This window comes from Rhincodon typus, chromosome 45 (genome assembly GCF_021869965.1).
Source record: "Rhincodon typus isolate 14 chromosome 45, sRhiTyp1.1, whole genome shotgun sequence".
In the NCBI taxonomy this organism is placed as follows: Eukaryota; Metazoa; Chordata; class Chondrichthyes; order Orectolobiformes; family Rhincodontidae; genus Rhincodon; species Rhincodon typus.
The window spans coordinates 10,275,321-10,290,308 of NC_063376.1; the positions used below are offsets into that span (position 1 = coordinate 10,275,321).

Here is a 14,988-nt window from a genome sequence, read left to right on the forward strand (position 1 = left end):
ATGCACTACCGGGAGGGAGTGCCTGTCTGGGTACATCCGGATCCTGGTCAGAACCAGAGAAAGGGGTGGGGTTAAAACAACTCTTCATCCTTTCGAAACCAGCCTCCAATCAATGGGGTTGAAATGGGTTACACAGTTCTGAACAGTTTCTGGGGTGACCTGATGATGGCTGTATTGTACTGGAGCCAAGTGGGAGAGTTCCCTTATGCGTTGACACACTGGGGCTATCAACAATAACTCGTGTTTGTTTTGCACCTTATCAGAGGGTAGGTTGGTCCAGTTGGCAGGACAGCTGGTTTGCAATGCAGCTGTCTCTCTAATGAGCTGATGACAGTATGGCAACTTTACCTTCATCATGGGAATTCACAACAAAGTCTCCAAATCTTGCTTTACCCAGACCATCTGTCACCTGAAGCATATTCTGTACTTTTACAGCTCCCCCCCACCATCTCCCTTCCCAACCCTTCCACACCACCATTTCTCCCAGACCCATGCCTCGTGACATGACCCTGTGCAACCACTCCTTCCTCCACCCCGCAATACCCTCGTCCATGGGGACAGAGATTAAGGGTTCGTTCTAATCGAGGTGTTTTAGATAATTAAAGGATTGGAACGGGTCAATAGTGAGGAATTATTACCTCTGAAAGAGAAGTGAGGATTGAGGAGAGTGGGGGTGAGATGTGGGACACAGTGGTAAGTCAATAAGTAATTGGGGGGAGTGGGTGATTGGCATGGGGGGGAATGGGCATGTGTGGGGGTGGGGAGTGGGAGTTGTGGCGAGAGAGCAAGTTGGGGGTTGGAGTTTACACTGAGGGGGAAGAACCCTAAAATTCAGCTCAAGCTCTTCTGGGGCAGGTGGGGGGCGGGGGCGTTGACATCGACATCAGAATACTCTTCCTTGTATGAAGGGGGTGGAAATTTGGAACTCACTTTCACTTCCCCCCACCAAAAATAACCTGTAGAGATTGAGAATGTTCATGTGGAAATTTTAAATCAGAGTTTGATCAATTATGGTCGGGTTGAGAAGATTTTGGGTCACTACTGGTATCAACTGCTTGCAAGGGTCAATGACCCTGAAACGTCTCAAACTGTACAGAATATCATGGCCAGTGCCAAGAGAAAAGCAGCTTTTCAGGAGTGTCTTGGAAGAGGAGGGAGGGGGCAGAATCCCCGAGTTCAGAGCCAGGTATCTAACAGAAATGAAGAGGGTAGAATTGAAGGGCTGCAAAGGTCTGGCAGGATGGTGGGGCTGGAAGCGGGTTACAGGGAATGGGGTGGAGGAGCTGGGGGCGGGAGGGCACTGGAGAAATTTGAATGAGACTTGGTCCCAGTCGGGATTTAGAAAGTAGACACTTTGGGGCTTGTAGTGCTTAAAGAACTAGTAATCCAGCTCAGTTGGTTGGACAGCTGGCTTACAATGCAGAGTTATACGAACAGCATAGATTCAATTCCTGCACTGAGGTTACCATGAAGGACTCTCCCTCACCTGAGATGTGGTGACTCTCAGGTTAAACAACCACCAGTCACCTCTCTCTCTCTTATGAGAGAGCAGCCTTACGGTGTGGTAGTGCCTATTTAGTTGAGGGTTACTACTGTGACATTACCTTTCACACAAATCCACATTGCTGGAGACATGGGTTTGAATCCATTGTGGCTGAGGGTGAATTTGAATGGGATATAATTTGGCCAGAATGGTGACCATCTTGGCTGTCCTTGGAAAAACAATCCAATATGGTTTGGCAACCCATTTTATGCTGTTTTGACCTGGTATGAAGCCTACATGTGTCTCCAGACCCAGTGCTCCAGAGACAATTTGGGCTGGTCAATAAATGTAGAAAGAAGCCTGCTTTACACAAAGGTCATAAGGTTGAACTTTAGTGAGCTGATACTTCGTCCAGGACTCCCTTCCCCTCTCAGTTTACCCATGTTTGGGACAATCTCAGTGGGATTTTCGCGAGTAAACGTTGCATGGATTAAGTGGTGAGTAGGTGATTTGGAGGCTGGCATTGCCAATGTTGAATGCGTGTGTCTGTATGAGTTGCCACAAGGCCCTGGGGTGGAGACTCCTGGGGGGGTGGTTAGGGTGGGGACCTAGAAACGATTTAAGGAGGTCCTCAAAGCCTCCATAGAGAGGTCAAACATCACCCCCAGCCCCGACCTGACTACCCCGGCCACCTCATGGGAGACCCAGCCTCGTGGCCCACCGGAATGAGGGCCCCTTCCTGAGGGAAGGCTCCGAAACTCTCTGAGAGACGGGAAGGTGTACCTGAGGCGTGGGAGAAGAGTGAGCGACCCCTACCCACCCACCCACACTCTTCCAGTGCCCCTTGCCCACGTGTTGGGAGCAATCTCGGACCCCAATGCACCCGGAAGGAGGAGAGTGAACCTCAGTCACTGCTTGTGAGAGGGAGGGGCATAGGGTGCAGGGATCCTCAGGTCGCAGGGGTACCCTTCTCATGACTGGTTGCGCACTCCTCTGCAGCAGAGTGCGCTAGGACCCAAGGAGCTGAGCCACTCCCTCTCCGTCTGTCTGTCTTGGGCTCCCTATTTAGAAATGCAAACCCTCGCCGGAGCTTTAAGAAAAAATCCACATGCACAGATACACAGTGTATACGTGTGTGTGTATACATGCACACACCTCTCCGCCAGAAGCGGCGGCGCTTTAACAGGACAGCAACCAGACAACCTGGAGGAGGAGATTTCTCCTTTTGCAAAACAAGGGGAGATTATTGCAAAGTTTTATTTGCAGCAGCTGGGGGTGTGTGCAAAACGGAATTTCTGCAAAGGCTGCGAGGGAGCGGTGCGGGAGGCCGGAGAAGGCAAGGGGGTGGGGGAATGCAGTGGGCATAAGGAGCGGCGAAGGGCCAACGGCAGCGGGTTTTTCTTTTGCATTCGGTGCGGCCGGTTGGAATGGCGGAGCCGGGCCCGGAATCGGACGTGAGGAAGTGCGGGGTGCTGCGGAAATGGAAGAGCCTACACCGGCGGTACTGCGTGCTGCGGGCGGACAGCGACAGCGGCCCGGCGCGCCTCGAGCTCTACGACAGCGAGAAGAAGTTCCGCAGCCGGGGCGCGGGCCCACGCCGCGCGCTCCCGCTCAGCGCCTGCTTCACCGTCAACAAGCGGCGCGACGCGCGCTCCCGCTACCTACTCTGCGTGTACACGCGCAGCGAGAGCGTGTGCCTGGCGGCGGCGGGCCCCGAGGAGCAGGAGAGCTGGTACCGGGCACTCACCCTGCTGCTGGGTACGGCTTTGTGGCACCCTATCTGTCCCTCACCCTGTCTGACCCTGTGCCCCTGATCCCTGTCTGCCCCTCACCCCCGTCTGCCCCTGTGCCCCTCACCCCCGTCTGCCCCTGTGCCTCTCATCCCCATCTGCCCCATCTGTCCCTGTGCCCCTCACAGTCCTCCACCCTTCACTGGACTACCTCACACTCCGCAACCCTTCAACCGAATACTTCCATCCTTCACATCCTCTCCATCTTCCAGAGAGCTGGTATTGGGCAGTCACCCTGCATTTGGGTATAGCACTTGCTCAGTAGCTCTCCTTCACATTCCTCCACCCTTCCCTTATACCTCACACTCCTCTGCCCTTATCATTAAAACCTGAATATTTTCACACTCCATCCCCAATGCCTCCACTGTCACACTCTGAGGAGAGCTGAGCCAATTCCTGTTGTCCAGTTGGGGCTTCATCCCCTGCACTTGCTCTGTCACCCTCATTCCATCCTTTATACCTCCACTTGTTTCACTCCCACTGTAACATTCACTCCATCCACAGGACAGCTTGTGCCATGCAATGAGCCAACTGTTGCTGTCTGGTACAGACTACCACATTCACTCCATCCCCTACGCCTCCACTTTCACACTCACTCCATTCTTTATACCTCCACTCTCTCACTCAGTCTGTCCTCAGGAGAGCTGGTACTGGGCACTGAGCCAACTCCGTCGTTACCAAACAACATGGATTTTAAAAAAAGGCATTAGGTTCTACAACAAGAAATTGGGGAACTAGTTAGCAGATTGTAAAACAGAAGCTCCAACGGGTTATAATCTCTGGATTATGAGTATGGGAATAAGTGGATAGAGTAGATAATTGCTTGGCTGAAAATTTGGAGCAGGAGGGAGGTTTTTAGATTCCTGGATCACCAACTGTGTTTCTGGGGAAGGTGGGACCTGTACAAAGCCAGTGGGTTGCAGCTGAACAGGAATGGGACCAATATCCTTGTGGAAATATGGGGTGTTTGCTAGTTCAAATGATTTGGCAGGTGAATGGGATACAGAGTGGAGGAACGATGGGGGAGGATGTGCAGACAGAAATAACAAGTCAGTTTGGAAGGCAGAGTATATATTGTCAAGTTAAGTCACAAGGGAACATTGCAAGGTTGGAAGGCATTTATTTTACTGCAATGAATCGTGTGAGTAAAGGTGTTTGATTAAAGTATGGGGATGTATAGAGACAGGGTTAAGGGAGAGACCGGACAGGCAGGTCTGTATTTCGGGGATAGACCCTTCAGCCGAGACTAGAGGGAGTGTAAGTAGGACATGGGGTTACAATATTGATCAACGTATCAATTGCTGCAGTCAGGAGGGATGGTATCTTAGAATGTTTTTTTCAGTTGAGGCAGTAGTGCTTACAAACAAAAAGGAGCAGTCACATTGTTAGGAGTATACAATAGACTCCACAAACAGGGAGAGATAAAAAGACAGATATGAAGCAAATGCTTAAAGGAGTGCAAAAATAATTGGGTAATAATAATAGGATTTCAATTAGCCCAATATTGACTGGGATAGACAAAGTGTGGAAGGCTTAGAGGGGACAGAATTCTTAATGTGTCCAGAGGTAGAGTTTTAAAGTCCAAAGATGTGCAGATTAGAGTGGATTGGCCATGCTAAATTGCCCATAATGTCCAGGGATGTGCAGGCTAGGTGGATTAGCCATATGCATTGCAGGTTTACAGGGTTGGGTCTGACTGGGATACTCTTCAGAAGGTTGGTGTGGACTTGATGGACTGAATGGCCTACTTCTACATCCTAGGGATTCTATAATGTTGAAACTCCAAGGGGATATTGCTTTACCTAATTTTAGGGAACGAAGCTGGGCATTTGGCTAGTAGTGATCATAATTTAGTAAAGTTTAAGCTAATTATGGATAGGGACAAAGATGGATCAGAAATAAAAGTTTTGAAATCAGGGAAAGACTAATTTTAAGAAGATAAAACTGGATCTGGACAAAGTAAGCTGGAAGCAGCTACTTCATGAAAATCTACAGTGGAAGACATTCAAAAAGGAAACGGTGAGAGTGCAGGGCCAACATGTTCCTGTAAAGGTGAAGGGTGGGATCGACAAGACCAAAGAACCTCGGATGTTGAGAATTATACATGATTGGATATGGGAGAAAAATGGAAGCTTATTTAGAGATGGAGGGCTCAGAAACCTGGGATGTGTACAGAAAGTGCATGGAGTTACTTTAAAACGATACTAGTTGAGGGGCGTGAGAAAATTCTGGCGGATAAAATAAAGGAAATTTCACTCGCTCCATCCCCTATACTCCATTTTCACATTCACTTCATCATTATGCTTCCATTCACACTCACTCCATCCTCAAAGAGATGGTACCTAGGAATGAGGCAACTGGTCCTCTCTGGTGCACGCTATCACACTTTCTCCATATCCCATACTTCCACACTCACACTAACTCCAGCTCTCGGCCAACTGCTGTTTTCTGGTATGGAATCCCACACTCACTCCATCCCCCACACCTCCACTCAGTCTGTCACACGCCCTCCATCTCAGGAAAGCTGGTACTGTGCACTGATCCTAGCTCATCTTTGCTATGGCTGTCACACTCGCACCTTCCTGAAACCTCCACTCTCACACTCACTCCATCTATCATTCAGCTGCTGCAAGTTCAGTTGAGACTTTCTCACATACTGTCTCCATAAAGTACAGGAGCAGAATTAGACCGTTCAGCTTATTGAGTCACCTCTACAATGGCTGATATGTTTCTCATCCCCATTCTCCTGCCTTTTTCCCGTACTCCTTGATATCCTCTCACGTCCCCTTACTCCTTATACCTGTTCTTTTTCACACCATCCACCCTCTACATCTCTCTTGCACTCACTGTATTCTCTCTGGTTCTTCCGTCCTTTCCCTTTTTTCTCTACTTCCTGTTCTGTCTCTCTTTTGGTGTTTTTTCCTTTACTTCCTCTCCTCCTTTGCATTCACCCTTCTTCCTGCTTGTTTGATTAATGTATGTATCTCTCTTTCTCTTCAGTCACTTTGTCCTTTTTCTTCATTCTTCAAATTGTTGTTGTTCATTTCAAACTCCTTGTTCTCATCTTCATTTCCCCTCTCTGTCTCTGTCCTGTGTTCCCATTTATTCTCTTTCACCTAGCTCCGAGCTCATCCTTCTTGTCTACTCGTTTAGCTTTTTGTTTATATAAAATTATTATAGTTTGGGTTTTCATGTCTTGATATGGAGAAAGCAAGAGAGATTGTAGGAGATGTCAGCTTTTGCAACACAACTTGTACATCTGTTGAGAAATAGGAGAACCATGCTCCTGTTTGGAAAGATTTGTATTTTTTTAAAAAGCATAGCGTAAGTAAGTTTATTGCATCCAAAACTGCTAAATGTAAATTTCCTGTGGTCGAACCAGACTGCAGTGCTGACACTAATTCTTATATTAGGACTTTAATATCAAAACTCAAGAGCTAGAAACTCCCCTCCATCCCAGCCAAACAGGACCGTCCTGTTCAAACTGTTACAATCACATCAAACCCAGCAAGGCTGTTAGATCCAAAGTGGGACGAGGATCCTGTTTCAAAGCCATTCGAGTGAAGCCATCTAATCTGTTAAATTGATTTAGAGACATTTACAACCCAGGCCATTCAGCCCACTAGGGCCACGCCAGCTCTATGTAGGGTGATCCAGTCAGTCCCGTTCCCCATGCTATTTCCCTGTCAATACTGTAGTTTTATTTCCCCTAAGAGTTTGCCAGATTTCCTTTTGAAATTGTTCATCACCTCCACTTCCATCGCATCCCCCACGTCCGTGCAGTATTTCTGTCCCAAAATCTTAAATGTTACCCCCTTTTACCATACATCTTGTTTGAGTACAGGAGTAGTGAAGTCTTGTTTGAATTATGCAAGAGCTTGGTTAGACCACACCTGGAGTACTGTGTGTGCAGTTTGGATCTCCTTATCCCTGGAAAGATATTGTTATAGAGGCAGTGCAGTGAAGGTTCACCAGACTTGTTCCCAGAATGGTGGGACTGTCCTATGAAGAGAGATTGGGCAAACTAGGTCCATATACTCTAGAGTTTCAAAGAATGAGAGGTGATCTCATCAAAACTCACAACATATTTAAAGGGATAGACACGGTAGATGCAGGAAAGATGTTTCCCTTGGTTGTGAAGTCTAGAACCGGTGGGAGGTACCATTTAAAAATAATGGGGATGGCACTTAGGTCGGAGATGAGCAAAGTTTTGTCTTTTACTTGGAGGTTGTGAATCTTTGGAATTTTCTACCAGAGAGGGATATGGAAGCTCAGTTTTTGAGCATGTTTGAGATTAAATTAAGAAATTCCCAGTGGTGTACAGGGTTTTGAGGATCTGGTGAATAAAAGGCAGTAAAGTGATTGATCGGCCATGATCGTATTGGATAGCGGGACATTTGATAGGCTGAATGGCCTGCTCCTGTTCCTAGTTCATGCACCTCTATCAAATCTCCCCTCATTCGCTTTTTCTCAGAGGAGAACAAGCCCAGCTTCTCGTCACTAATGCCCTCTCATCCCTGGAACCATTTGGGGAAATCTCCTTCACTCTCTCTTTCAGACCCTTGTGTGTCGTTCCTATAGTATGGGGACCAGAACTGGACTCAAGGCTGTAGTTGGAGCCAAACCAAAGCTCAAGATTCCATGCGTTTTGCTAATCCCGCTCCCAATATGAATGGCCAGGTTCAAAGATTGGTGGATACGTTGGAGGAGCTGGAATCTGAGTGTAGGACAGGCTGTGAGTGTTTGTCAGAGTGAGTGTGAGTGTGTGTGTGTGTGTGAGTGAGTGTATGTAATGGAGGAACAAGCTATAGTTTGTAAAATGACAAGTGAAATTCTCCAGTTAGAACCAGGCTATTTGACGTCAACAAGACTTGTGTTTGCAGAACAAAGTTGGAGATGGGTTGCTGCACTTTAGAAATGGTTGAAAAATTATCAAAGAACATAAGGACCTGGATAGGTGGCAGAAGTGCTTTATAAGATAGTATCTTCTTGCTGTAAAATGGCTGGTCAGGTTAGTTTCTATCCAGGCTTGCTTGGAAATGTTGAGACAGAGACACGTGCGAACAGCTCTCTCAACAAGAAAATGTAGTGTTGCTTAGGGAGGTAAATGAGCTCTTCGAAAGTTACATCCAGAAAGGAGTGAGTCAGTCTGACAGGGATGTGATCAGAGCTGAGAACTGACAGAGATCTCACTGAGAGGTCAGACTGGTGAGTAGCAGGATGAGGGCTTGACCCGGAGGGTAGCTGGTTATCACAAGGCGGTCGTGGGTGAGCTAAAGTGGATGTGTGAGGAGACGGCAGGTTTCCCACACATCACTACTAGCAGCAGCCTCTTCTGCCCTCCCAAACTGCCCCCCGACCTCCCAGACTGCTGACCTCTCCCCATACTTCCCCAAGAAGTCTTCAAGGGGTACCACTGACGACAGGTTGACGCCTTGACCACATATTCAGCTCATCGCCCAGCTGCCTTCTTCCACCTCCATTTGATCGCCCGGATTCGCCTTGCCCCTATCTCAGCTCATTCTCTGCTGAAGCCCTTGTCTGAGCCTGCCGTCGCTCCTAAACCCATACTCACCAACCTGTCTCATACTCTCCCCTCCGTAAACATCTCTGTGTCCTCACTTACAGCGAAGTTCCATTACCTTGTACTGGCTTAGCACACAGAATGATTTGATATCCAAACAGTACCTGTAACCTCCCCCAGCCCCTCCATCCCTCCCGATCTCTATAACCTCCCCAGCCCCTCTGCCCCTCCCGATCTCTGTAACCTCCCGAGCCCCTCTGCCCCTCCCGATCTCTGTAACCTCCCCCAGCCCCTCCACCCCTCCCGATCTCTGTAACCTTCCCCAGCCCCATATCCTCCCGATCTCTGTAATCTCCTCCAATTCCTCTTGAACATCCCCTGATTCCTATCACTCCTTCATTGACGGCCATGCCTTCAGCTGCCTGGGCCCTAAGCTCTGAATTTTCCTCACTCAATCTCTCCGCTTTTGGTTTCCTCCTTTCAGATGCTTCTTAAAAACAGGCCTTTGATCAAATGCAATATGAGATCCTCCTTTAGTTCAGTGTCATGTGTCCTCCTTAGTTTTAATGCATTACATGACGTTCCATTTTTGTGGATAACCAAATAGATTCCAGATTTCAGTCTGTATTTTTTGGAAATTGCAGTAATGTTAGTTGGAATTGTTGGGTGAATCTTGCAGTCAGTGTACTCTCATGATTGATCCAATCTTACTGCACTGTATGGGCTGACTATTGACTAGCTGTCGCCTGCTGTCCCCTGGCTGTTTGTGTCTCCATGCCAACTTATCTGCATTCAGACTGCAAATTGCGCAGGCTCTGCCCAGCAGAGTCCCAGGAGCTGAGAGCGAAGAGACTGATGGTCACTCATAATGTCCCCATTTAGGAAGTGTGCAATGAAGAGGGAGTTGTACTCTGTATCTAATCCTGTGCTACCCCTGTCCTGGAAGCGCTTGATGGTGACAGTGTAGAAGAAGCTTTACTTTCAGTTTAAAAGAGTAGATGAAGTTTTAGTCTCTGACCCCATACTGGACCAGTCTGGGGGTGTTTGATGAGGGCAATGTAGAGAGAACTTTACTATCAGATTAAAAGAGCAAAAGGAACTGTACTGTGCATCTAACCCTGTGCTGTCCATGTCCTGGGGGTCGAGGAAGCTTTACTTTCCGTTCTGAAGAAGGGTCACTGGACTCGAAACATTAACTTTGATTTCTCATCGCAAATCATGCCAGGCCTGCTGAGTGTTTTGGAGCAATTTCTGTTCTTGTTTCTGATTTCCAGCATCTGCAATTCCTTCATTTTTTGATAAGTTTTACTTTTCATTTATTTTTAGTTTAAAAGGGCAGAGGAAGCTTTACTGTGCATCCAACCCTGTGCTGTCCTTGTCCTGGGAGTGTTTGATTGGAGGGTGTTTGATGGGATAATGTTGTGGGACCTTTACTCTGTTTCTAATTCTATGCTGTACTTGCTCTAGAAGTGTTTGGGGACAGGGTAGAGGAGCAGATGGGAATAAACCTGTGTTTTGAGGATAATGGGAGCATTGATTTCCAGCGATCTACGTTTATATACGTATATTGTACCTCTTGGAGCTGATAAGCCCCAGTTTCTATCTGCTCGTCTCCGAGATTCTGGATGGATCACCACTGACTGCCCAGAACCCCAGCAGAATTAAACATTCAGCTAATGACAGTAGTTCTGGTTTGCCAGTGTACTGACTTTCTGTTACTGGCAATTTCCAGCCAGCGAGCGGACAGGAGGAGCTTGCATTTTCATAGCACCTTCCCTGGCCCTGTTGCGCCGCAGAGCTTCAGCCTGTCTGATGCCCGGCCCATGGTTTTGTGAGGTGAGGGGGGAGGGTGTGCAGTAACCCGCCTGAAAGGGCAGACAAGACGTTGTTTCTGATATGCCAACAGAAATTTGGCATATCCCTATCTTCAGAATCATGACCAAAATTATTGATAGCAAAAGGGGAAAAACCCAGCTGCACTGTGGGCAGCGGAGCGTTTTGGAATATGTGCGGTTATCTTGTGCATGCTAAAGAGCTGCCTTAGGGGTGGCACGGTGGCACACCGCTGCCTCACAGCACCAGGAACCTGGGTTCGATTCCAACTGTCTGTGTGGAGTTTGCACATTCTCCCCGTGTCTGCGTGGGTTTCCTCCGGGTGCTCCGGTTTCCTCCCACAGTCCAAAGATGTGCACGTTAGGTGGATTGGCCATGATAAATTGCCCATAGTGTTCAGGGAGGTGTAGATTATGTGGGTTATAGGGGGATGGGTCTGGGTGGGATGCTCTGAGGGTCGGTGTGGACTTGTTGGGCCAAGGGGCCTGTTTCCACACTGTAGGGACTCTATGATCTATAAGCTGGAGAAAGCAGTATTGTGGGGGTGCTGCAGTGCCACCACTGGCGAGCATTTGTTATTGCTGTGTGACCTGTTCCTCTGATGCTGCTTGGCCTGCTGTGTTCATCCAGCTCTACACTTTGTTATCTCAGATTCTCCAGCATCTGCAGTTCCTACTATCTCTGACCTGTTTACATACGTGTTTACCTCTGGGAAATTAGAGGAACACTTTCTGGGGTTTTTAATCAACAGGAGTGCTCTGTCTGCTTGCTCTTTCAGAATTTTAGCAAGTTTTTTTTGCTTAAATTCAGAAATTAGGAGGAAAGAAAATCACTATCCTTGATTGACCAAAGCAAGTCATCTACCAGTAAAAAAAATCTGCCAGTAGGTTATGCATAGGTCATTTTGGGTTCACAGTATCGCTGTGATGTTTTACTACCAAGTTGAATGTATGTTTAAAACCACGACTGGCATAGTGCATGACACAGACGGCTTCACTCGAGGGTCAGCCAGACATTAATTGTGGCAAAGTGAGGCTCCTGTTTATTGGCAGTTCAGCCAGTCTTTGAACAGAAGCTGGTTATCAATATGCATGAGAGAGTGCAGTGAAAACTGGCTCCTGTTTATTTATAACACGTCAGTGCTTGACTGTTGAAAATTAAAGAATGATCTGATCGAAGGGTTTGAGATCACAGATTTGTTAGGGTGCAACAGAGGCCACTCAGCCCATTGTGCCTGGACTAGCTTTCGAAATGAGCACTGTCTCCTGCCTTATCCCGTAACCCTGCAAATTGTTTCTGTTTCAATACCTTTATTGAACCTGCTTCCAACACATTTCCAGGCATTGCATTATAGACCCAGACCACTCGCTGAGCGATAAAAGTTCTTACTCTCACCTCACGTTTGCCTGTTTTTCGAAACACTGTTAAACGGTGCCTTCTGGTTCTCGACCCTTTTACAAGCAGGAACAGTTTTTCCCAACAGAAACAGAAATTGCTGGAAAAACTTAGCAGCTTTTCCCCTATCAACTTTATCCAGCCCACTCGCGATTTCGAAAACCTCAATCAGATCGCTTCTCAGACTTCTGCTTTCTAAGGAGAACGGTCCCAACTTCTTCAGTCACTAAAGCTTCTCATCCCTGGAACCATTCTCATAAACCTTGTCTGCACTCCAATGCTTTTGCATCTTTCCTGTAATGATTCACCCAGAACGCCAGCCGAGGTCAACCAAGTGTCTTATACATGATTCAAGGATTTGATACAGAAACTGGTTCCTCTAGTGTGGACAGCCCATGCTTTTGAACTGTAAAATCTGAGCCAGGCCTTTCAGGGTGATGTTAAGAAATATGTCCTCACGGGAAGAGGAGCAGGAATCTCCCCTCACTCACTGAGGCTGAGGAGGGGTGTTAAGGCCGGTTAATCAATTAGAATTTGCAAAACTGAGATTCAGACTTGTAGGCAGAGAGAGTTAAAATGCAGATTAATCCCCAATCTAATTGGGTACTTGGGTGAGAGGTTATTATGTCTCCTCTTGTTCTGAAGTCACTGAACTTGTGCCACTTTGTATAAAGCCTTGAGAGAAGTGTAGAAGTATCAATGAGCTCCCACACTACACAGATGTTGAGCCAGGGTCAAGCTATTTCTCTTATCAATATTTCTTGTTGTGTCTCCCAATACATCCAAAAAAAACAACCGGTTGTGGACGTGAACATTTCTATCTGCTTGGTGTCTGTGCGTGTTTGTGTATATACGTTTGTGTGTGAGTGCACGTGTGTGCACATTCTGTGCTTTGCATCTGTACACATCTGCATGTGTGTTTGTGATCATGTGTCTGTGTACGCCCTGGAATGTATGTGAATGTGTGAATATATATGTGACCGTGCAGCTTGATGGATACAAGGATTGAGTGATTTTAGTTGTTTTGAGGGACTGGAGAATCTGGGGTTGACCTCCTTGGAACAGCTTAGGTGAAGGGGAAACGATGGCTAACACTACAACTGCTGGGAATGTGAAATGCAAACAGGACAACACTGGGAATACTTGCAGGTTAGGCAACTTCTGTGGAGAGAACCAGATTTAATGTTTCAGATTGGGTGACCTTGGCCCAGAGTGTTTGAGATCTACCTGAAGTAATTCAAATTATAACATAGAAACATGCCAGGACTGGAGGGTTTGAGTTGTAAGGAGAGGTTGGATAGGCTGGGACTTCTTTCATTGGAGCACAGGAGGTTGAGGGGTGGCCTTGTAGTGGTTTATGAAGTCATAAGGGGCATAAATAAGGTGAATAGCAAAGATCGTTTACCTAGAGTGGGGGAGTTCAAAACTAGGGGTGTATTTTTAAGGGGAGTGGAGAAAGATTTAGAAGGGACCTGAGTAGTAACTTTTTCACACTGTTGGTGGTTCATAATTGGAAGGAACTATCAGAGGAAGTGGTAGACCCAGGTACAGTTACAACATTTGGACAGGTACGTGATTAGGAAAAGTTTTAAGGGAAATGGGCCAAATGATGACAAAAGGGAAACTTGGTCAGCATGGATGAGTTGGACCGAAGGGTCTGTTTCTGTGCTGTATGACTCTGTGACTCCAACTCTGTATAAACTAAGAGCAGCAGTAGGCCATTGGGCCCTTCAAGCTTGTTCTGCCATTCAGTATAATCATGTCTGATCATCTAACTCAGTATCCTGTTCCTGCTTTCTCCCCCATACCCTTTAGCCCATATAAATGTATCTTAACTCCTTCTTGAAATTATTTAATGTTTTAAACTCAACCACTTTCTATGGAAGAGAACTCCACAGGCTCACCACTCTCCGGGTGAAGACATTCTTCCTCCTCTCAGTCTTAAATGAACTTCCCTGTATCCTTAGACTTTGACTCCTGGTTCTGGACTCCCTGGTCATCGGAAACATCCTCCCTGGGTTTACTCTGTCTAATCCAGTTAGGATTTTACAGGTTTCTATGAGATCCCACCTCATTCTTCTGAACTCCAAAGAATAAAGCCCTAACTGATCCAGTCTCCCTTCATACATCAGTCCAACCATCCCAGGAATCAGCCTGGTAAACCTTTATTGTTCTCCATTCATAGCCGGAACATCCTTTCTTAGATAAGGAGACCAAAACTGCAAGTGGTACTCCAGGTGAGGTCTCACCAAGGTTCTGTGTAATTGCAGCATCCTGAAACGTGTTTCCTGTAAAGGCATAGAAAAAGATCCCGAAGTAACTTAGAAGTAACTTCTAAGAAGGGTTTTAGAAGGGGGCTGATATTTGCAGAGCCGCAGAATGGTGGTGGGATTACTGTATTTAGACAGTTCATTCAGAGGAATAATTAGCCCAAATAGTCAGCTCCCCTGTGATCGACAATTGTTCCCAAAGGCAACAGTAAACATGGACCAAACCAGTCCCCTGAAGCAGCCATTGAGCTTCCCTTATACACTGTGCTGGAACTTGATAAAGAGTAGCTTGGCAGGGTTATAGGAAAAGAGGTGTTGTGGGACTAATTGGAGAGCTCCAACGCAGAACCAAGGCACTTACGATGGGCTGGATGGCTTCCTCCTAGCCAAGGCAACTGGGTTTCATTCATGAGATGTGGGTGTCATTGTCTGGGCCAACATTTATTGCGCTTGCCTAGTTAATCTGGAGAAGGTGGGAATGAGCCGCCTTCTTGAACTGGTGCAGTCTGTGGCCTGAGGATTAACTTCCTCAAGAACTCCCCCAGAATACTGTGCTCACTGGGAAGTGTTAGAACAGAGTGAAGTTTTTGTGTTGTGAAGTGACTAGGAGTTAAGATGCTGATTAAAAATAGATGCTTGATACAAAAGCACAATGTGTTGGAGAAACTCAGCGGGTCTGGCAGCATCTGAGGA

The 14,988-nt window shown here is 47.0% G+C and overlaps 1 protein-coding gene across 1 annotated transcript in view; it reads left to right on the top strand.

Moving 5' to 3' along the window:
• The first annotated feature begins 2,525 nt into the window (after window positions 1–2,525).
• The window catches only part of LOC109916967 (insulin receptor substrate 1-B-like), a 67,898-nt gene continuing 55,435 nt past the window's right edge, over window positions 2,526–14,988 (top strand). The window contains exon 1 of the mRNA XM_048620268.1: window positions 2,526–3,241. Within this exon, the coding sequence (XP_048476225.1) occupies window positions 2,911–3,241 (331 nt within the window). The 5' untranslated portion in view covers window positions 2,526–2,910. The remainder of the gene's footprint in view (window positions 3,242–14,988) is intronic.